Source organism: Branchiostoma lanceolatum, chromosome 5 (genome assembly GCF_035083965.1).
Source record: "Branchiostoma lanceolatum isolate klBraLanc5 chromosome 5, klBraLanc5.hap2, whole genome shotgun sequence".
In the NCBI taxonomy this organism is placed as follows: Eukaryota; Metazoa; Chordata; class Leptocardii; order Amphioxiformes; family Branchiostomatidae; genus Branchiostoma; species Branchiostoma lanceolatum.
In genome coordinates, this window is record NC_089726.1 from 15,241,224 (window position 1) to 15,263,656 (window position 22,433).

The 22,433-nt window shown below is 41.1% G+C and overlaps 3 protein-coding genes across 3 annotated transcripts; 2 read left to right on the top strand and 1 right to left on the bottom strand.

Moving 5' to 3' along the window:
- The first annotated feature begins 60 nt into the window (after nt 1-60).
- LOC136435398 (pre-mRNA-splicing factor 18-like) lies at nt 61-10,463 on the top strand. The gene is made up of 13 exons (XM_066428866.1): nt 61-244; nt 627-701; nt 3,234-3,260; nt 3,519-3,599; nt 4,076-4,155; nt 4,429-4,462; nt 4,746-4,901; nt 5,560-5,643; nt 6,271-6,411; nt 7,570-7,641; nt 8,228-8,345; nt 8,513-8,550; nt 8,902-10,463. The coding sequence occupies exons 1-13, from the start codon at nt 179-181 to the stop codon at nt 9,001-9,003; spliced, it is 1,074 nt and encodes a 357-aa protein (XP_066284963.1). The 5' UTR covers nt 61-178; the 3' UTR covers nt 9,004-10,463.
- On the bottom strand, nt 10,067-13,467 carry LOC136435399 (ras-related protein Rab-20-like). Its single transcript, XM_066428867.1, has 4 exons — nt 13,297-13,467; nt 12,713-12,806; nt 12,248-12,304; nt 10,067-11,772 (listed from the first exon to the last, which is right to left on the bottom strand). The coding sequence occupies exons 1-4, from the start codon at nt 13,326-13,328 to the stop codon at nt 11,293-11,295; spliced, it is 663 nt and encodes a 220-aa protein (XP_066284964.1). The 5' UTR covers nt 13,329-13,467; the 3' UTR covers nt 10,067-11,292.
- A 5,131-nt stretch (nt 13,468-18,598) lies between these two features.
- Nucleotides 18,599-20,148, top strand: LOC136434260 (uncharacterized). Its single transcript, XM_066426989.1, has one exon. It carries the CDS (start codon nt 18,652-18,654, stop codon nt 19,555-19,557), a length of 906 nt encoding a protein of 301 aa, XP_066283086.1. The 5' UTR covers nt 18,599-18,651; the 3' UTR covers nt 19,558-20,148.
- The last annotated feature ends 2,285 nt before the right edge of the window (nt 20,149-22,433 follow it).

Consider the following 22,433-nt stretch of genomic DNA (forward strand, 5'->3'; position numbering starts at 1 on the left):
TTTAACACATTCGACCAATCAAAAAACGCTTCATAATGTGCCTACCGAGGTCACGACAGACCATTTGTTGACGAAATTTCTGCGACGTAGTGTTCCAGTTTCCTGTATTTTCCGCAGGTTTTGTGGATAAATTCCACCAGACGTGACTTAAACTGGTGTAGGGCGCATCAAACTAACCATGGACATCCTCAAAGCGGAGATGGCGCGGAAACGCAAGCAGCTGGAAGACGCGAAGCTTGTGGATGTAAGTGTGGGGAGGGGGGCTTTTGACGTCAGAAACTTGCACATGATCATGACCATGCTTGACAATTTCGTACTTCTGAGAACAAGAGCACAACACTCTGCTCTTATTCTCTCATGATCATTGAAATATTATTGACACCAGAAGAAATATCACAGAACTGTCATAGAAGGGATCAAATGCCTGCTTGATATAACAAATGTTATATCTTATGTTATATAACAAATGCAAAATCTTCACCACGATGAAGGCGGCTGCCTCAAACGAAAGAAGAAATGTTGATATTAGAAGTATTTTGATGTTTTGTATGTTTGTGTTCTAAAAAGTTTGAAAGATTTCTTTAAAAGTCTAGTGTGAACCAATGATTTTTTTTTTTAACTCGTAGGAAAACAAGAAATTCTTCAAAAGAGGTGAAATGCAGGCAAAACAAGAGGAAGACTACTTCAGACGGATGAACATGGTGAGTGGCAGTGTTCAACATTTCTGGGTTATATGGCAACAAATTGTTCGCAAAGCCACAGTCCATGTCTGGGATCATCCCTATTAATTGAAGATAATGTACACAAATGTTGCACCCTTGTAAAGTCTCTAGTAGAAAGTAGAGTAGAATTTGTTACCTCCAAGTACAGTAGGGGCATCGTCACTCATCATCATCATCACTCTTCATCATCATCACTCGTCATCATCATCATTCATCATCGTCATCACTTCTCATCATCATCACTCCTCATCGTCATCACTCCTCATCATCACTCCTCATCATCACTCATCATCATCACTCCTCATCATCACTCCTCATCATCATCACTCCTCATCATCATCACTCATCATCATCACTCCTCATCATCACTCATCATCATCACTCCTCATCATCATCACTCCTCATCATCATCACTCATCATCATCACTCCTCATCATCATCACTCCTCATCATCATCATTCATCATCGTCATCACTCCTCATCATCATCACTCCTCATCATCATCATTCATCATCGTCATCACTTATCATCATCACTCCTCATCATCATCACTCCTCATCATCACTCCTCATCATCACTCCTCATCATCACTCCTCATCATCATCACTCCTCATCATCACTCCTCATCATCTTCACTCCTCATCATCAGCATCATCACTAGATGGCTTTAAACAACACCAGGCCTCAAAATTAACTTTTTCCCCTACTGTCCCAACATTGTCCCAAAAGTGGATTTCAATTGTCCCGAAAGTGTCCTGAAGTGTCCCAACCAGGGCCAAAGATATGAACTTAGTGTCGGGTCTGCATTCAGTTCCAGAGGTTCATGTTCGGGTTTGGACCTATACTCAAGTCAGGACCTGAGCCCAAGCCAATCTGTGTTACAATATTTTTTTTTAGTTATATACAAAATTGTGTATTGTAAAATAGAAAATTGCATGAAATTTGAAAAATATAATACATACAAAGGTATATACACTCAGTAGTAAACACAAGTTTCAACAAAGTTAACAACCAGAAATATTGTTAACAACCTGAAATAATGTATTTTAATAGGTTATAAAAGAAAAAGCATAATTCTGCAGAGTTTGAAGACTTCATTGATGCGGTGGCTCTTGGGGAGGTAGGATAAATCCGAAAATGTTTGATTTCTAATCTTGCAGGGCAAACCTTAATCAAGTCAATGAGGTGTGACCATCCCTCTGCTGACCCCCTGTCAGGGGAGCAGACATGTGCCACAGCCTAGCTGGGACAGGCTTTCCTTTCACTATGCTGAGTGATAAATGATGATTGATTTTGAGAAGACTAGTACCACACCAAAAACAGTGGGTGGGACCAGTATACAGTTTCACAAGGGAGGAGCACAGTGGCACTCAGGAGCCCTGATTGTCCCAAATATGTCCCGAATTGATTATTGAGTTGTCCCAGGTCAAATTTTGGTGGCCCCGGGACATAGGGACATAGTTAACTTCGAGCCCTGAACACTTTTAGATAGATGTGTAAAAGTTAGGTGTGACTGGTTGTTCAGCTTGATATAACTAGCTGCTGCAGCTCTGTGTGCATGTGAAGCTGGTGTGTTACTTCAACTTCAACTGAGTAAACCCCCAGATAACCCCGCGAGGGGCAAAGTAGGGGGGGGAGGAGGTCCCAGGCTAAGGCGGGCAGGCCTCCAGCCTGGCGCGGAAAGACTCAACGGTGGGAGCCGTAACAACCGCGCCAGGCAGGGCGTTCCACTCGGGTATGGTGCGAGGGAAAAAAGAATATTTAAATGAGTCTGTTCGGGCGTAAAGTGGTTGAAATTTGAGCGTGTGGCTTCCCCGGGTGCGCCCCTGAGCTGGTTTCAGTAGACTATCTGTATTAATATTGATGTGGTTATTAACTAGCTTATAGAAAAAGGTGAGACGGGCGTTCCTCTTCCTTTCAGAGAGAAGGGTCCACTGCAGGTCATTGAGCATTTGTGTCACGCTGCTAGTCTGCCGGTAGTCATTCAGAGTCACTCGGGCGGCCCTGCGCTGGACGGCCTCCACCGCCTGTATCCCTTTGGTGGTGTACGGGTCCCAGACGGTGGCACTATATTCCAAGTGGGGCCGCACCAGCGCTTTGTAACAAGTGGCCTTGACCCTAGATGGACAATGGGTCAAATTGCGCCGAATGACCCCTAGTACCCTGCCGGCTTTGCTAGTGGCGTAGTTGATATGGGTGTCCCACCGCAGATCGTCGGACAGTTGTACTCCAAGATAGGGGTGGGACTTGACACCGGTGAGGGCTTCTCCACTTAGGGAGTACTGAGTTAGGATGGGGTGCTTTTTACGGGTGATATGGAGGATGTGGCATTTAGAGGGATTGAACGACATAAGCCAACGATTTTGCCAATCTGTTAGTGCATCAAGATCAGACTAAAGGGCAGTCATACCAGCTATACAGATACAGATTTCTGAATGTATATTTATACCAGTTGATGAATGTCAACACATGTTAACTAAGTTATCTCAAAATCTGCTCATTTTCTTCCAGTATGAAAAAGACAAGCAAGATCAAGAGGTTTGTGGTTTTATTCAGACATTTTGTTCAGCCCATTTACTAGTAGTAAATACTTCTGATAGACTACATGTAGTACATATCATTTTGATATATCTGACTGTCATTTTGAAAGTCGAAGATGTTTTCTTTATTTATTTATTTGAAAAGTTACTTTTACTTGAAAGAAACATTTTATCTCTTTTATATCTTTAATCTCTGGAAAGGTTGACATGTTGTACTTCTTTTCTTACTACATGTTTTTGTGAATGTCTAAAACAGGACAAAAACGCAGAACCCATACCAGAACCATCCAAGATTTCCCCTGAACAGAAGGACAAGAAGATGCTACCTAGAGAGGAGGTCAGCGTATAGACATCACTTGCATAACATTCATTTGTAAAATTGAAAGACATGATAAAGCTTTGTGAAAATATTATAGATTTCACAACAAACTTAAACTTCAGGGCTTGAAATACTCGGTACATATGCACTTTCTTTTCCCCAAATTTGAGCTGTGCATAAAATTTTAGACTGTCATTGCACTGTCACATCTAGGCATTACCTAGGTTACATACTTAAATATATTGTACATTAGTATGCAGCATAATATTTACGTTTCTGTCAGGAAAAAATGTTGTTGTTGTATTGCTTACATTGTACATCCAATTATTTTTCTGTGCGCCTAGATTTGTTAAGTTAGGTCACTGTGCACCTATTCCCCAAAATGAATTTTGAACCCTGAAACTTATTACTGTAGGTACATGTATCACATACATCTTTGGAGCAATGTCTGTACTGGAGTTAGTGTAACACAGAAATACTGTTTTTATGTACAGGTGATTTTTAGACTGCGGGAGAGAGAAGAGCCAGTCAGACTGTTTGGTGAGACAGACTATGATGCATACCAAAGGTTAAGGTAGGGAACATGTACTTTTTCATGGAAACTTTTGTATAAGCTAATTTATAAAACCCAGCATGGCCAGTTTTTGATCACGCACTATGATACAATACAAGATTTGGTACCTGTCAAAACTCTAATATATTTTAGAAATTACCAAATATTATACTATAAGCATCATTATTTAGTAGGTCTACAACAATAAATACCACATTGTGCTTATGAGGGGAAATGTTCATATAGTCACTGTTCCTAATTTATGCTTAAACATCTTTACTTGGTCTATTTCAGACGAATTGAGATCTTGGAGCCTGAAGTGAACAAGGTAAGCCTTTAAGCCAACACATAACTGTCTGGTAATATTAATCAATTAAGATAGCAGCAACAGCAATTTTTTGTTGATTATTTGACTTGATTTTGTAAAAATAAAAATTTTGTGCAGAAGCATGTCTAGTAAAGCATATCTTGGTTAGTAGTGGTTACTGTAAGATATCATCTTTGGTTAGGTATAATTGTTGTTTTTTGCAGATGTAAACTACCAGTATAGAAGTAGTTACCAAGAGAGGCCATTGTCTTTTCCTTTACCAACGTTTCTTACCTGACACTAGGGCTTCAGGAACGACCTGAAGGCTGCGATGGACAAGGTGGACCAGCAGTACCTGAAGGAGATGGTGGAGTCCCGCAGCGAGGGCGAGGACGGACCCACCCGCGGGAAGTACGACCTCAGGGTCAGCGATGACGGGACAACACTGGAGGACATCAAGGTTTGTTAGGGGCGCTATTATCATCATCAGTCGACGTGCTTATGCACTGCCTGAGTCATACTGCCTCTTGCTGGGTGACATACCCTTTTGTTACCTGATACAAGACTGGGATAAGCCAGGTCTCCCGTCTGGGTACATGATTATGGCTGATACGAGATGGAGGTTCGCCAGGCCTCCATCCAGGTGACTTGTAGTGAATCACCAACTCCAGACAGAAGGCTTTTGACCATAGCACACCGGGGCATGCCCCTACTCTTTTCTGAAAGGTCTGGTGGATTCTTTAAGTTTAACATGCGTGGGGTGTGCCTCTCCCCAAACACAGTACCTCCATTTAAAGTCCTATTTGAAACTTACTAGAAATTGTTAATTTGGGAGTTCAGCACCTACTATGCATGTTTTTACTATTATACATATGGTATTGTTATCATTATAGTTAAGACTGTAACTAAAGCAGATATATTTTGTGTGACGATGTAGACAAGTTGACCTCACTACAACATAATTGCCAATGCACACCTACAGTGACTGGAAGACTAAGAATTTTTGTGATTTTTATGCATGAGAGATTGCTTTACAGTGATAGATGGGAATTAACGTATCTTGAATAAGTGTATTTGAATATCTTTATCAAAATTGAAAGGAAATGGTGTATTTACAGGAAATGGCGGCAACTGTGAGCAAGATATCAGATGACAAGGAGAGACGTGGCAATGAGGCGTTGATGATTCTCAAGTTTTTGAAGGTGAGGAAAAATAGCTATAATAGCAGTTTATTATATAATTAGTTAGCCTATATTGGTATTGCTTATCACCGCAATTATAGCTGAAGGCATTATGCAAGTTTAAAGGTCATCAGGACAGGAACAAGGCCATCTTTTCATTGTTGATGATGTTTTTTTGTAATTATCATTGTATACATAAAAGGCTCCCAAATGTTACCCAAATCCACGAATACAAACAAAATGGCCTTGAGAGGTTTGAGGAAGTCTCTCGTGCTACCGCCAGATTGTTGATGTCTGTCCTTAATCACTTTCTCAATCACTGTTTTATTTTATTTTTTTTGACTGTAGAAAAGTACAGCCAGGACTAACCAACTAGCCAAAGGCTATTACAAAGGGTTAGCCCTGGGAACAGTATTCAAAGTTCAATACAAACTTTCACAAAGTGCGTCAAACACACATATAGAGGCGGACACAAAACACAAAGTAAAATTACATAGAAGAAACAAAATCAACAAAAACCATCACAAGACTGAAGCGCATATGGAAAAAAATGCATGAGACAAAGCTATATATAAATCGCTAACAATGCCAAGCCAATGATTGTTGTTCTGTTGACTTCTGATCGTGATTGTTGTGCTTTTGTTCCAGTTCCTGATGGTTCAGTGGGCTAGGGAGCTGAACGCTCGTCAGGAGGAAGTGAAGAGAAGTGTGCAGGGGAAACTCATGACAGCCACACATACACAGACTGGGGAGTATCTCCGACCACTCTTCAACAAACTCAAGAAGAAGGTGTGTGATTCAAGGTGTTTTCAACAAATAAGATATAATTTCTTAGCTTCAATCATTGCACCTAGAAGTTCAAGGCCTCGTTTACCCTTAAGTCCCTGTCACACTTGTGCATATATACAAGTCCATTTGAGTTGCGTATTAGAATGTTTTTGGTTTAAGTTTGCAGCCGAATAAGTGATTTCTTTGGTTCGATCACTAGGCTGTACAATGGTGGGTCAAAGTAGAAAACAACTTTTTCCCCGCACACTTTACTGAAACCAAAAAATGCAAATGCGCAAATCACACGTAGTGGTGCGTACCTAAACCCGAGTTTAGGTTTAGGTTCGGACTCGAGTCCAGAGGTTAAGGTTCAGGTTCGGACTTGAAAGTCCGGACTTGAACCAATGGAATATGTGTGCTACGAATATTTTTTTCCTGCTTCATGTAAAATTGCATATCGGCATATATTTTACATGCAATTTGAATAGTATAATATGCAGAATTATATACAGTCAGTAATTCATGCAGAAGTTCAGTTATAAACACAAAACAGCAATGTTTTCATATTTTTCCAGTTCAAATTTCACGATCTAAGGAAGCTTTAAGATGGTTTAAATCAAAAAGGAGTGTAAAGTGACTTGATTCTAGATGTTTAGCTTTTTTTGGACTTGAACCTAAAGGTTAGGAACAGGTCCGGAACAGGTCCAGGGTTTAGGTATGCGCCACTACTCACACGCACTTGAATATACGCACAAGTGTGACAGGGCTCTTAAGCATTGTAACGGTCCCTTTTGATGCTCCAACTCGTACCGAATTGTGTCTTAACAAGTTGTAACACTATTAAGGTTTGGAAAAGCAAAATGTTTCCTGTCCAACCAACATTGATGGAAAAATTGTACAGATTAAGCTTTAGTGCACATTTGGCTACACTTGACCATTTTTAGTAATCACCCTCAATAGTCAAACTAGAGAACAATCGAAACCTGCAAGTAGATATAAGAGGCAATGTTTAAAAGCTTTTATCAACATTTACCTTAAACTACAGACTCTAATAGCTAATATAACAGCCATGATCGCTAGGGTGTTTTTTTAAACTTTAGACTTGTTAGGAAAGGTGTCTGTATTATTGTCCATGTAAGTTTTAACCTCAAATGATGTTTTTATCTTGTTGTCTTATAGTCAGTACCATCTGATATCCAGTTTGCTCTACTAGAGATCGTCTCAAACCTGTTGGAGAGAGAGTATGTGAGGGTAGGTAACATCTTTTTAAGTTGTAGAACAACACATGTACAGTAGTGTAGCTCTGAGAATTTACATATATTTCATTTTATGAATAAGCACAGAGTTCAGGTTTGTACTTGTTGGTAGTGCTGCATACCAGTACTGTGAAACCGGTACTGTACCGTAAACATTGATTAGGTACAGGTCCAAAATACCGGATCATGAAGTACCGGCACTGTACCTATATAAATTTACACCAAGTATGTGCTTATTTTGTGACTGATCTCCTGACCCCATGGCCTCATGCAACACCAGACTGACCAAAGTGACACCTTGGAACAGCGTATAGCAAGGCCAAGAGAGTTTTGTGGTCATAGTTATGTTCTTTGAATAAAGATAGTGACAAGTTGAAAACAGTTTATTTATGTCTCTGTCATTATTAAAGAAGTTCAGAAAAACACATGTTAATTTTTTAAATTGTACAGGTTCAGGTGCGGACCTGTACCTAAACCTCTGTACCTTGACTATTCCAGCCTTAAGTTTCATTGTTTGAGAAAAGCAACTGTGACCATGGACTGAATGTAATAATTATTCAAATGTTTATGTGTTGTTTCAGGCTAATGATGCCTATCTGAGAATGGCAATAGGAAACGCGCCATGGCCCATCGGTGTGACCATGGTCGGTATTCACGCACGTACCGGTCGAGAGAAGATCTTTGCACAGAACGTTGCCCGTATCCTTTACATCAAATCTTATGTTAAGCCAATGTGGTCAAGTCACATATGGAGAAGACAACAATACCTTGTACATGCTGTTTGATATGTAGTTAGTGTTATAGTATAGAAGTGTTCAGAATGACATCATTGGTTTCCAGTTGTTGTTTCCTTGACTGCACTACAGATGTTCTCAATGATGAGACACAAAGGAAGTACATCCAGGTAAGGGTCTTCACAACCCTCCCTCCACAATTTGTAATATGTGTATACAGTCAAATATGTCTATAGTGATCACACAAGGAAGTGTGTATCAATGACACCTACCCTTTGATTATTTCCTGGGCTGGCAACAAATACAGACAGGAGAGATTCAGCTGCAATTATAAAGGAAAGCTGCCAGGGGACCAAAAATGTACTCATTACTTTGGTATGACAAGACTTAAACACATGCTTAATATCATAACAATCCATCCATAGCTTCTTAAGTTAATATGCTGTTCGACCATAAAGCCACAAATGCTACTTAAGACCTTCTTTGTAAAGCTAACTACAATGTATGCCATGTTTGTCCAGGCCCTGAAGCGACTGATGACGCTGTGTCAGCAGCACTTCCCAGCCGACCCCTCCAAGTGTGTAGAGTACAACTCCAGACCCACTCTCCTGGTGGGGCAGTGAACAGGACCGTAACAAGCTGTCCTGTACTGAACATGGGCTTTCCAGCTTGACCCTTGTTGTTTCAGCTGAGAAAAAGCACTCTTGGATTTTACATACCAGCTCCCCATAGTGCGTACTACATGTAGAATACAACACGGGGTATTCAGTATCACCCGCGAGGTACCAGTCCGACCATGGTGCGAATGCGAAATGCCCCAGATGTTGAGAAAAGTTGGTGTCCTCGAACAAAAAACTGTAACAGCCGCACGTTCCAACAACCGAATCAAGTATTCAAATTTTCGATAGCCGTGCACTGGGTGCACTCGAAATGCATTCTAAATATTCTATGGAAGCCTGTGTGATAACCCAAACCCAGTCCGGAACACCCGTATGGAATATTTTTGCAGCCCAGGTATGACATAAAACACAGTATAACACTGTAAAAATGTACATGTAGCAGGGTGTTAAACTTTGATAGTTTTATTTACACTGACACTCTTGTCTTGATGACCGGAGGATCACAATCAAGACTAGAACATTTGAATAGTACTAATTGAATTTATGTAATGAATTGATCCATGCAGATAGTACATATAAGTGTCATAACTGGAAGCATGAAATGTCTTTGTTGCTAGAAGCTGGCTTGCTCTCGTGTAAAGGTCATCTGCTGGGTATCTATGTTCTTTTGCCTGTGAACTTTTAGAGAAATGTGTAGGGGATAACTAAGGTGGGAAAGTTTATATTTTTGCAGTGAATACTCATTGGTACCTGGGGTACATGGTAGTGTCAACTAATGCCATAATTATATATTCACATGTACTGTTTGATGCAATACTGTGAAATATTTGCAGTAGTTTTTTTGTTCATGGCATTCGCGGTGACCCCATCGTATATGGCGTTACTATGATGGTTGTTTCCACTGCAAACATAAAACACTGCAAGTGTCTCCATTCCCCTCCTACTGCAATAAAGTCCCCTGGAACTTAATTTAATTTGCAGTAATATGACACACCCTTCACTTTCAACTAACCGTTGAAGCTTATCATGTTGCTGTAATAATATCAAATAGAAGAAGCTTTCAAAACATCATTACATTTTGAATATATTTTCTTTCATACAGCCAGACAATGTTGTTGGTTAATTATTACTTAGACACATCATGTAAACATTGTTATGTACATATCGTAAAATAACTGGTCACATTTACATGAATCTCAGTTCATAACTACATGTATCAACTATCATCTTTTTGGAGATATGCGTATGCGTATGAATTGAAAAATATTTGGGTAAAATACTCTGATTTTTGTGTGATTGAGTATTACTAGAATATAACGTTTACTTTAGTGTGTATGTCCATGATGATTATTTTCTGAGTGACATACATACACGCTTGGACCACTTGTTCTGCATACTGACATAAATCATAAATGATTAACAATGCAATGAACTTAATGGTAATTACATTTACATTACATTTATGCCAAATCTTTGGGCCTTTCTTAATTTCCTAGTATATGGACAAGTCATGAAGCAACATTACAAACAGTAAGATATGTATTTGTCACATCAGTTTGACCTGCAGCATCCCAACTATACAGACGAATCCTGGCTGTCTGAAGATGGAATTAAAAAAAAAAGCACCAATGTTTAGACATTTGGCACAAGTGACGTTTGAATCATTAGAAATCATGTAAAAGAATTATCAATAGAAATTATGTTTTAAAAATTTCAAAAACATATAGGTATCAATTCCAGACTGATACTTCTTTTTAAGGTACCATGTAACCTTGTCTGTTCTGCCATATCAATCAATATTTCAGACTCTATTTCAAACAACGTTTTCTGTTTTAAGTTTTAACCTCCCTGCTGCCTAACCCCATAACCAATACAAATTTGGTGCCAAACGGCTACCTGAGCAGGCTGAAGGTTAAAAGTCCTGAAATCTTTGGTGAATGTGCTTAGACCTGCTTTCTCATCATTCCTATTCCTCTCAAGATATATATACTTCATACATAGATGGAGGTTCATACTAAAATATAGTATTCATTTTGTATTGATAAGGCACCATAGTGATACTGGCAACAAAAAAACTTACAAGAGCCTTGCATTTGAGGCTAGTGAAATTTTTAAGTCATTGTAAAGCAGCCTAAGAGTAATACAAATTTGTTTGTAAGAAAACTACTAGAAAGGGTCTACATCTAAAGATCTTGAATTTCTGCAAAATGACACCTCTAATTGGCCCAAACACTTTCTGCATTTCAAATTCTAACTGCTAACAATGATTTCCAAAACATTATTTCCAAAACATCAATTACAGCAGCCAGCCTTCTCTCCAACAGGCACTCTACTTGATGATGGTGCGTCCAAGTCAACTGTACTAGTCTTCCTCTTTCCCGTTTTTGGTGCTTTGTCCAGGGGCAAGCAAATGCCGAACATAACGTTGAAGAGTTCCTCTACGCTGTGGCCCGTCTTGGCACTGGTTTCAAAAGACAGCTTTTTCTCACCCACAGTTCTGTCCTTCTCAATCCTCGCGCTGTTCAGTTCCCTGGCGAGGCTTTCCGCCTCCTCGGGTTTGACCTGGCGCGTCTCCTCCGTCACGAGGTCGAGTTTCGTCCCCACGACCGTGATGAGGCAGTTGTCCTCCGCGCCATCCAGGATGGGGAGGAACCGCTCCTGCAGGATGTCGAACGTCCGCCGGTCGCTGATGTCGTAGGCTAGGATGGCGGCAGAAGCACCTCGGACGTAGAACGTAGTAAGACCTGAGTACCGCTCATTGCCAGCTGTGTCCTGTAGCAATGGACGGGTAAACAACAATCTGTGAATAGTTTCATCAGGTTGGAAAGTCAGTGACTAAAATGACGCTTTGTACACAACCAAGTGTCTCATTCAACACATCTGTAATGAACCACACGCAAGCAGCGACACCCATAGCTGCGGTGCTATGTGAACCAGTCATAATTGCCCTGATCGAGGAAGGTGACAGTCACCGAAACGTCGGTCGAAGAAACTTGGTAGTGTACGAAGAATCTTTTTATTCAAAAGCAACAATTATTTCAGCCTTAACAATGATAAAATCCATGGTGGATATAATAAAGCTCATCCACTAAGTCCAATATATCATTGGATTATACAACTTGATGTCCTATCATCAAGTTTCTGTACTTTTATTTGTTGTACTAGTACTGTAGTAGCATCACAGCTCTGCACATAGAGGTATACCATTCGTTAATCATAACAATTTAGATAGTGTAGTGCAGCTCACCCATATAGCAATGTTGTATGGTCCCCATTGCTTCAGCATGAAGGAGGCACCTATGGTCTGCAAGGAAACTGGACATGTTAGAAAAGCAGGAGGCAACCACGCCAACAGAGCCCAGTCTTGGTCTTTCATTTAAGTGTGCTGAGATAATTGGCCATTGTGGATTTTTACTTCCTTTCAAACCAGAAGGCTTGTTTACATTGTCTTGGGTCAATCAGCCACCAGCAGTTTAGAACACACAGAAATGCATCAGTTTGTTGAAATTTTAGTAGAGACCTGCATGGAAACACCTAGGTTTTTCCTTAGTAACTGACTCCAAGCAAAGGTTAAGTCTGACTTGAAGTGTTTCATGAGTTATTTTCTGGAGGTTTGTATCAGAGTATAAAAACACTAAACGTCGCAAAAATTGCACCTAAAACACACTGAGACAGACCCTGCATATTCTTCTTTGTAACACAGTGGACTCACACTTGTAGTGTCCTGGAAGGCCCCACTGATGTACCTCTGTAGCAGGGCTGTTTTCCCGATGGCAAAGTCTCCCATGATCACTACCTTCATGTCCCTGTGTGAGGAAGAAGAGAGGTTATCAAAATTCACCGTTGTTCAAATTTGTCAGTCATTTTTTTTGTTCAATCAATGAATTAATCAAATTTATTCTGTTTTGCCATTACCCCGTCCAAAGGTTCACCTTTGTTCAAATTGTCAGTCAGCTTTTTGTTCAATCCATGAATTAATCAAATTTATTCTGTTTTGCCATTACCCAATTGTAACCCTTCATCAGCTGGGGAATGCGTTTATGCACTAAATTTACAATAATAACCTCATAAGTCAGCCTACTAAGTGGTTAGAGTACTAACCTATGTGTCTCTGTCTCATTGATTCTACACGATTGAACATGAGGTTAAGTATGTAGTACCATTATTAAAGGAGGTTTAAATCAGTAGTACCATATTTTAGGACCTCCCACTTTTCTGTAACTTGTGACCTTACTTTTGATGGTATGGTGGGACATCAAACTACAAATTACCTATGAAGACAAGTAAAAAACTTACGCTTTTTTCTTCCCACCAGTACTGGCCGCCATGATGTGTCGGCCACTGGATGGTTTAATGTACAAAACAGCGAGTAAACGGGAAAAACCGAACTCAAAAGAACTGAAAAAGTATATGGACTGCAAACCCGGAAGTCACGTCAGCCTCGTTTTCGAGTCATTTAGGGGTCAAAGGTTGTTGTTGTGCAAAACCTGTAACACGAAATAATGTCACTGTATTTCAGTGTCAAACTTTAGCTTGGGAGATACTAGTAGTTTGTGCTGTGTTTGATATTGCAAAGCTCAGTCATTTGGAACTAAAATATAAATCTATGGGTCACTGAATATCGCGGCCCTATAAATTCAACCCCATCTAGCGGATATCTGTGACACGCCAATCATTTTATAAGATACTGTAGTGAGTAACGATACTAGTTTATACATCGTCTTAAAAAGCACTTCAACCGTAAGCATTGACAACAAACGTTTGGCAAGGTGTCGTCAATTAGGTAGAAGCCGGTGCGGGCGCTCTAACAATCGTGTGGTACAGGACAACCTTCTGATGTTCGCTAGGTGGCGCCGTCGCCTTCTGTGGGCCCTGTGTTTGTGTTGTCGGCTTACGGTGGGCGTGAGAACCAATATGTCCTTATTTCCCATCGCTGTGATTATAGGTATTAGGAAATTACAGCACTGCTGGACTTTAACCTAAAGGGTAGATTTCACCTATTAGAGGGATCGGCGTGATTGTAAGGTGAATATCGGTCTTATCTATCTTTAAATGCCTGCATTATCATAAGAAAGTTTCTCTGACGGGGGCGTTGTCACTTATATGATACCCCGAATGGCTTGAGTAATCAAATGCAGTAAAAAAATAAATTACTCCTGAACTTTAACCTTTGGTAAGGGTAAATGTGATCTATCCCGTGTGATTTTAGAACACTGTTAGAAGGATTTTCAGTCTCCACCATGCCTCTACTGCGGCGGATCCGGGACGAATTTCGTCTGCATCGCGATCGGTTCTTCCCTCGTCATCATGATCCAGTCCGCTTCTACACAACTCCGGTAAGATGTTAAACAAGACTTAAATAACACTAAGTAATAGATAGATCCCGAGATCTGGGTAACTATGTGGATTTGGTACTGCTCCGCCCACCCGAGGAGTTGTTGGTTCCCCGAGGGCGAAGCCCGAGGGATGCCAACAAACTCCCGAGGGTCGGCGGAGCAGTACCAAATCCACATAGTTACTCAGATCTCGGGATCTATCTATTTTTGAACCCGGCTGTCTTTCCGAACAAATGATATAAATACATATATTAAAAAGGACATGCATTTTTGGTGTCTTGAAGGTGTTTTAGGTGAAATGCAAGAGGAAGGAAGTTGAAATGTAAAACCTCCTTGACCAGACCATGACAAATCATCTGGCACCTCTGACCTAGTGGGACCAATGTTGTGTGTTACTGGTAATTATAAGAAAACACATCTGCCTGGTGGCCTCCCAAGGGGTAGGGGTGTACTAAGAGAGGAATAAATTGACTAAGTTGGAGACGCCCACAATTTTATCCAATCCGGTTGATGGAACGTTGCCTACTGGTGGGCGTCTCCAACTTAGTCAATTTATTCGTTACTTAGTACATCCCTACCCCTTGGGAGGCCACACTATGTGGATTTAGTCACAACTTCGGAAATGCACGCTCCTGATTGGCTGAGGAAAGACGGCCGGGTTCTAAGGTTCACAACTGAAACCTGTTGACTATGGATGACCCACCCTCATACGACATCATAAGTCTGGCTGCAACCCACAACGTTTGCACGTAACGGTATTAATCCTATACATAGGATAGCGAGGTAGTGTTGCTCTCATAACTAACATGCTGACGTTTCTTTGTGAACAAGATAACTTAAAGTTGTAGATCCAGGCACTTGGTCATTCTCTCATAACATCCATAATGGCGCCTTACCATCGCCAGCGCTTTTCACATAAACGACTTCGGGATACTGACTATTTTCTCTGTAATGTTTCGTTTCAGTGGTTGACGAACCAGGCTCCATTCCTGGTCTACCGTCTCCTCCTCTGCGTTTACAACATGGCAGTTCTGGTGCTGTACGCTGGGGGGAGTTACTGGGCCTGGAATCCCAAAGTCATGATAACGTTAACCTACCAGACCTACATACTGTGGACAGTTTACTCAACCTGGAGCGCGGTTGTTTGTTTTGTTCTGTACTTTGAATCGTGCAGCTTGGTATCTCCGGATGGCTCTAGCCAAGAAGTCCAGAAATCACCTGACAACGCCACCGACAGCAACCATCCGTCGGACCTCCCCCCTCCCCTTCCGTGGTACATAGCCTGGCAGTGGGTACTCTTCACTGTGCCTGCAGTCAGTGCCACTCCGATAACCGTCGTGTTTTGGTTATTCATTCGAGCTGCGGGTCCTATAGACGGCCTTGATATTCTCATCCACGCTTTGAACTCTGTCACTGTTTTCCTGGAAGTGTTCATCACTGGACTTCCCGTAAAGCTTCTCCACGCGGTATATCCTATTTTCTATTTGCTGTGGTTCACTGTATTCAACTTAGTATATGTATACGCCGGGGGTACTGACATAAATGGGAACAACTACATATACGACATATTCGACTTCAAAGAGAATCCTTTACTTACCGCTGGGCTCGTCGTTGCAGAGGCTGGTTTGCTTTTGGTTTCTCACGTAATCATCTTTTCTCTGTCCCTTCTCAGGGACAAAATATTGGCCATGGTATTAACCACACAAGATAGGAATCCTGGAAAGGCAAAGTCCCAGTGAGTCAGGAAAGCTAGCAAGTACGGGAAGGTTACAGAGAATGAATGTGTGGAGGTCATTATGTATAGGATATTTCTAATTGAAAACTATAATATTTAAGTGAATCTTTTATTAATCATTAGTGGATCTTTAACAAATATTTCACTAATAATCATTAGTTACACACTGATGATATATATATATAATTATATAATAAATATATAAATATATATGTTATGAAATATAAAGTATATAATATATATGATATACGAACAGTATACAATTACTTTGCTTCCGCCATATAATATCGTTCCCTCATTTGACATAACCCCTGTCATTCTGGTCAAAAATAAACGTCGACATACAAAAATATATTAGCACCGATGTATTGTATTTGCAAGAGAAGGAACGTTGGAGTCAGCCAAGGGAGTGGTTCCTCCTCAGCAATATCATTAATCTAAAACATTTCGAAAAACTTTGCACAGTTAAAATTTATTCAGGTTTTACATCATGTTAGCCATGTTACTTTATTATCAATGATTATAACACAATATCGAAAACGTATGCTAGCCCTTATTGTATTGTATTAGTAATTATGCTGTTAAGTCTTATTCTATACTTCCACTTTGTGTAATGTTAACGAATTCTTGCCATACCTTGTACCATGTACAATTGTCGTGCAATAAAATTCTTCATTATCACAAATAACGGATTGCACTAAGAGAGTGTATCTGATTATGTATTGTAGCATATTTCTTCCAAAGAGTGACACAGACAAGCGATTAAACAAGTGCTAATGTCATAATGTGTGAAAGAACAGATATGAGTAGTCATTGTGTTCACAATGTTAGTTCATGATCAAGAGACGGACATTTTAAGGAGGGTGAGTAAAAAAAAATGATAGAAGTGATTTGATTGCAGGCTCAGATCTATAGAGTGGGTTGAAATCTTACACAAATGTAAAGGCACATATCTTCTAGAGATTTTGATGTTGTTCACATCGGAGCGAGTGAATTGCTTTCAAGATGATCACCCCCACGCGTGGGGTCGTGTGGCGTAACGGCAGAGCGTTCAGCTCAGAACCAAGTGGTCCCGGGTTCGAATCCTGTCATGTTAAGTTCATGTCACTGATCTTGTGCCCCTGAGAAGGACATTCCTCACTCCACCGGTACCCAGGCGTGAATGGGTACCTGACTTCGGTTGGGGAAGGTTGTATTGAGGTCGATGCGCCGAATGGCTGCCGCCCTTGCCGTTCCACAAAATGCAAGCATGGATCAAATATGTATCTGTTGTGTATTATATGAACCCTGTAAACCCTCCGGCCATCAATTCAGCATTAGAAAGGCTGCCATTGCATGGGTGATTTCTGACCAACAAAAACCACTAATTCATTCAATTCCTTATCCCAATGATCACCACCTTTATCTATCACCACCAACTGTGTGAGAAAAGAAGATCGCGCTGGTCACACAAAAACATAACCATCACAAATGTAACAGGTGCCGTTTTAGAGAACAGTGTATCAATAGACAAGCTTTCCATTGACTCAATGATCACCATTAAAAAGAAAATACATGTGATGAAGGTTAAGTTCGGCATTTTTTCCCCACGAAAACCACTATCATAAGAATCCTTAGTACTCGACCCAGGAAAGTACGATCGTCCATATGGGATACCAGCATCTTAATAGGTGATAAGTAAGCTTTCGAATTATATATAAAAAATGTACATTTGATTCTACCATCTAGAGAAAAACGGCCTGGCCAAAAATTGGATATAAGACTTCAAACATCTTTTTTTTGCCAGGTTCCTCTAGCCTGGATGCCAGACCCCCAAACTCTAACATATCTATCGTCTGACATCCAGGCTATAGATATTTCAGAGTTTAGAACCTTAGAGGAACCTTAGCCTGACATCCAGGCTAAGGTTCCTCTGACGTCGACACTCGGGCGTTGTTCTTATCTATTACTGCCGCAGGTGATTGTGGGTACTAAGACAGTAAAGCACTCCTGGACTTTAACCTTTGGTAAGGGTAAATGTGATCCATCCCGTGTGATTTTGGAGCATTGTCAGAAGGACCTTCAGTCTCCACCATGCCTCTACTTCGGCGGATCCGAGACGAGTTTCGTCTGCATCGGTTCTTCCCTCGTCATCATGATCCAGTCCGCTTCTACACAACTCCGGTAAGATGTTACACAAGACTTAAATGACACCAAGATTCACAACTGAAGCTTGTTAACTACATGATAATCCACCCTCGTACGACGTTATAATTACGTAAACTGTTATAGGTCAGGCTCAATCCACAACCATGCTGTTCACGCAGTGTACGTAACAGTATTAATCCTATACATATAGGATAGCAGGATAGTGTTTCTCTTACATAACTTACATGTTGACGTTTCTTTATGAACAAGGTGACCTCAAGCTGTGGATCGGGCACTTGGTCATTCTCTCGTAACAGCCATAATGGCACTTTACCCTCGCCAGCGCCTTTGGGACTTCGGGAATCTGACTCTTTTCCCTTTAATATTTTATTTCAGTGGTTGACGAACCAGGCTCCATTCCTGGTCTACCGTCTTCTCTTGTGCGTTTACAACATGGCAGTTCTGGTGGTGTACGCTGGGGGGAGTTACTGGGCCTGGAATCCCAAAGTCCTGACAACGTTAAGTTACCAGACCTACATACTGTGGACAGTTTACTCAACCTGGAGCGTGGTTGTTTGTTTTGTATTGTACTTTGGGTGCAGTGACCACCCGGCCGGTCGTCAGATAGAATCCTGCAGCTTGGTATCTCCGGATGACTTTAGCCAAGAAGTCCAGGAATCACCTGACAACGCCACCCTAGCAGACGATCCGAGTTGCAAGACGGAATCGTACGCGTGCGATACGGCGACACCTGCCGAACACGCCGTGAACGACAGTGACTCGAGGTTCGGGACGACATTAGATGCTGCCGCACTGTTGCAGGGGTATCTTCGGGATGACAGCAACCGGCCACCAACCGAAACCGTGACCTCTCCGCCCGACCCCCGCCTTCCGTGGTACCTAGCCCTGCGGTGGGTACTCTTCACCGTGCCTGCAATCTGTGCCCCTCCGATAACCGTCGTGTTTTGGTCATTCTTGAAACCTTCGGGTTCCAGCATAGTCATCGGCGATATTCTCCTCCACGCTATGAACTCTGTCACTGTTTTCCTGGAAGTGTTCATCTCTGGACTTCCCGTAAGGCTTCTCCACTCGGTATATCCTATTCTCTTTTTGCTGTGGTACACTGTATTCAACTTAGTATATGTATACGCCGGGGGTACTGACCTAAATGGGAACAACTACATATACAACATATTCGACTTCAAAGGGAATCCTTTACTTACCGCTGGGCTCGTCGTTGCAGTGGCTGGTTTGCTTTTGGTCAGTCACGGAATTGTCTTCTTTCTCTCACTTCTTAGAGACAAAATATTGGTATCAATTAGGCAAGGCAGGCATCTTAGAATGGTAACGTCTCAGTGAGTCAGGCACACTAGAAAATGAAGACATAGAGCTAAAGACCAACATGCATGTGTAAGAATTGTGAATTGGTTCGTCAGTTCCTCACTGTTAAAATATATATTTGTTTTGAATCTGCCATGTTGTTGTCTGGCTCATTTAACATTATTCTATCTTTTCATCTAGGCGTGTAAGCTATACCCGCTACACTCTACCTCTATGAAGGAAACATTGTCAATCATTGATATTCTAGACAAATGGAAATACAAACTTTAAGGTATACTAGCCCCGATACAATGTACTTTATCTATAGAGTACCACATTAGCAATGAACCAAATACTAATGGCAAAGTATGCAAAAGAACAAATGTGTGTGATCAATATGAACATATGATGTATACATTTTCCGATCTGCAGACTTGGTGAAAGGATATATAGTTAGAGTCAGCGAATATTGTTCGCACCAAATGTCCTTTAATTCTCAAATAAAGCACTGCAGAGAATGTACATTGAAAACGTGCATCAGTATGTCTTTACGATTAAATTGTTTATCCTGGCAAAGATCTTTAAATACGTGTCTGTGTATCTTAGTCTTGTATTTTATGTACGCCTTTATATGTATTATAGTCGTAGTTTAGTCGTAAACATGTCAACGTGCTTTGTTCAAGTTTGTATTGAATTTTGTATATTGTTTAGTTACCAGGGATAACCCTTTGTAATAGTTGGCTAGTTGGGTAGCCTGGCTTTACTTTTTCTACAACCAAATAAATCAATCAAATCAAATCAAGTGCGTGCCACTTTTCATTAAAGCAAATAAGATACAGACAATAAACATGCATCTTTGACGATCACGTTGCATAAAAAAGACTGTACAAGTATTTCTTTAGATCGGTACAGTTTTATTTTGATGTTCAGTAAAGTAAGATACAAACACAATGCACCGCAGTCATGTAGCAGTACACGCTTGTACAATTCGTTAGGTCTTCCTTCCGTAATCTACGTGTAATATTCTTTCTTCCCGTCTTTCCTTTCTTGTATTTTATTCCTCCTTCTTGAGAGAGTATATAAAATCATATGGTAACATACAATATAAGACGAGTAGCTTACCCGACCATAGCGTATATACAAGTTGCAGTACCGTACAATTTACACGTCATGTAATCTATGTAGGATTTAATATATGTTATTATACACTAATGCTGTGCGTGTTTCCTCTTTGTCACAATGTATAGTTCTTTGTTCGTTCTGCATCTTACCTCAACACAACTCTCTGTTTTGCCTGTGGCTATTTTCTGTTGTTATCCTGTTTTGAGTACTTCCACCTGGTACCAATGTATGTCTCAGGGCCACAATGTCCAAGGGCCATTCTGGTAATTATACCTTGAGGATGAACTGTTCCTAGCACTCTGCTTCTACCTCCCCTTCATCTACTTCTGCCCCTTCTTGGGGGAGCATATAGAATCATATGGTAACGAGCAGTATAAAATGAGTGGTTTACACAACAGTAGCGTATGTACAAGTTACAACAGTTATACGTAAAATTGACACACGCAATTTACATAGAATCTAAAATGTCTTACACTTCTCTAGCACCACTGTCTCATTAACTGGCATTCAACACTAATTCTTTCTTCTCCTTCTTCTTCTTCATTAGTGACAACAAGGAACGCCGATTCTGTGATCTGTTGCTGGACCGGAAGCTCAGATATTCTCAATTTCATCCTCTTCTCTCTCTCAAAGTCATTGTCCTCCTCATCGCCTCATCATAGGGGACAATCGTTTCTGGCCATCGAAGCACATGACCTCTAGACTGCACTTCCCAACATCTAATTATTTTCCACCTGTCACATGTACAAATTTGGGGGAAAGACACGGGCTAGTTCAAGCTGAGATTCTGATGTTGACGAATCTTATGTGTTCTTTGTTTGTTGTTTTTCCTTTTTTTTTTGGAGAGGGTGGCTGTTTTTTTTCTGGTTTAACACTCAGATTAGGATTGATAATGCATGTGTATAATCGGGAATGGTGATATATGGGTGTTGGGCAGGAAAAACTAGACGGGATGACGGTGCATTTATGTATAAGAGCTGGGGTTAAAAGGGCTGGCGTCGGGGTTGAGTATAGTTTGAGTGAAGACGGGCATGAGAGGTCGACTGGGATGGTAACGGACGGGCCTTAAGTCTGTGATGACCAGGAGAGATAGTCGGGGAGGGGGGCAAATGGCAGGGGAGGGTCGATGTTATCACAAAGGAACGGGGAGGTAGGCTTGGAAGGGGCGGTGTTTGAGATGGGATAGTAAGGGGCGGCGGTGGGATCTAGTTTTGAAGTGGTGAAGACCGGAACAGAGGTGGTGGACAGGGTAGGGATGGCGTTTGAGTTGGGATGGAAAGGAGCGACTGCTGGGTTGAGTTTACTAAGGGGGGCGACCGGATCAGAGTAGATGGACTGGGAAGGGACATCAAGTGTAGACCAAGGGGGGTACTCAGGGATGGGGACGTACGGCAATGTCAGGTTGTAATTGTTGAGGAACGGGGAGGTGCAGTGCGGCGGCAGTGGAGGATGGATATGAATGTAGGGTGTGACCGGCTGGGGAGTGGTGGTAGCTGATGGTGGGATGGAAGGAAGCGGCGCGGTGACAGGTGGCAGGAGCGGTGAAGGATCTGTTGAAAAGCAAGAACGTTATCATGAATCAGTAGTGAATTTAAATTAATTTAAATGATATGAAAAGCTAATACAGTCTTCAATGAGCTCATACTATAGTACATCGCACTATGTTGCTTTTCAGTCTCATGTGCACAATACTTCAATAATTTAAAACCACCGCAACAGTGTTTTGTCTAAACCAATACAGTCTTCAATGTTCGGTCTATGTTGCTTTTCAGTCTCATGTACTTAACTTCCAT

Excerpts from the sequence above, each read along its gene's own strand:
- LOC136435398 (XM_066428866.1), top strand. The coding sequence starts at position 179 with ATGGACATCCTCAAAGCGGAGATGGCGCGGAAACGCAAGCAGCTGGAA. Across the intron at positions 6,412-7,569 it reads TCAACAAACTCAAGAAGAAG|TCAGTACCATCTGATATCCA; the intron begins GTGTGTGATTCA and ends GTTGTCTTATAG. Across the intron at positions 8,346-8,512 it reads CTTTGCACAGAACGTTGCCC|ATGTTCTCAATGATGAGACA; the intron begins GTATCCTTTACA and ends ACTGCACTACAG.
- LOC136435399 (XM_066428867.1), bottom strand. The coding sequence starts at position 13,328 with ATGGCGGCCAGTACTGGTGGGAAGAAAAAAGC. Across the intron at positions 12,807-13,296 it reads ACTGGTGGGAAGAAAAAAGC|GGACATGAAGGTAGTGATCA; the intron begins GTAAGTTTTTTA and ends TTCCTCACACAG. Across the intron at positions 11,773-12,247 it reads CATACAACATTGCTATATGG|GACACAGCTGGCAATGAGCG; the intron begins GTGAGCTGCACT and ends CCATTGCTACAG.
- LOC136434260 (XM_066426989.1), top strand. The coding sequence starts at position 18,652 with ATGGCAGTTCTGGTGGTGTACGCTGGGGGGAGTTACTGGGCCTGGAAT.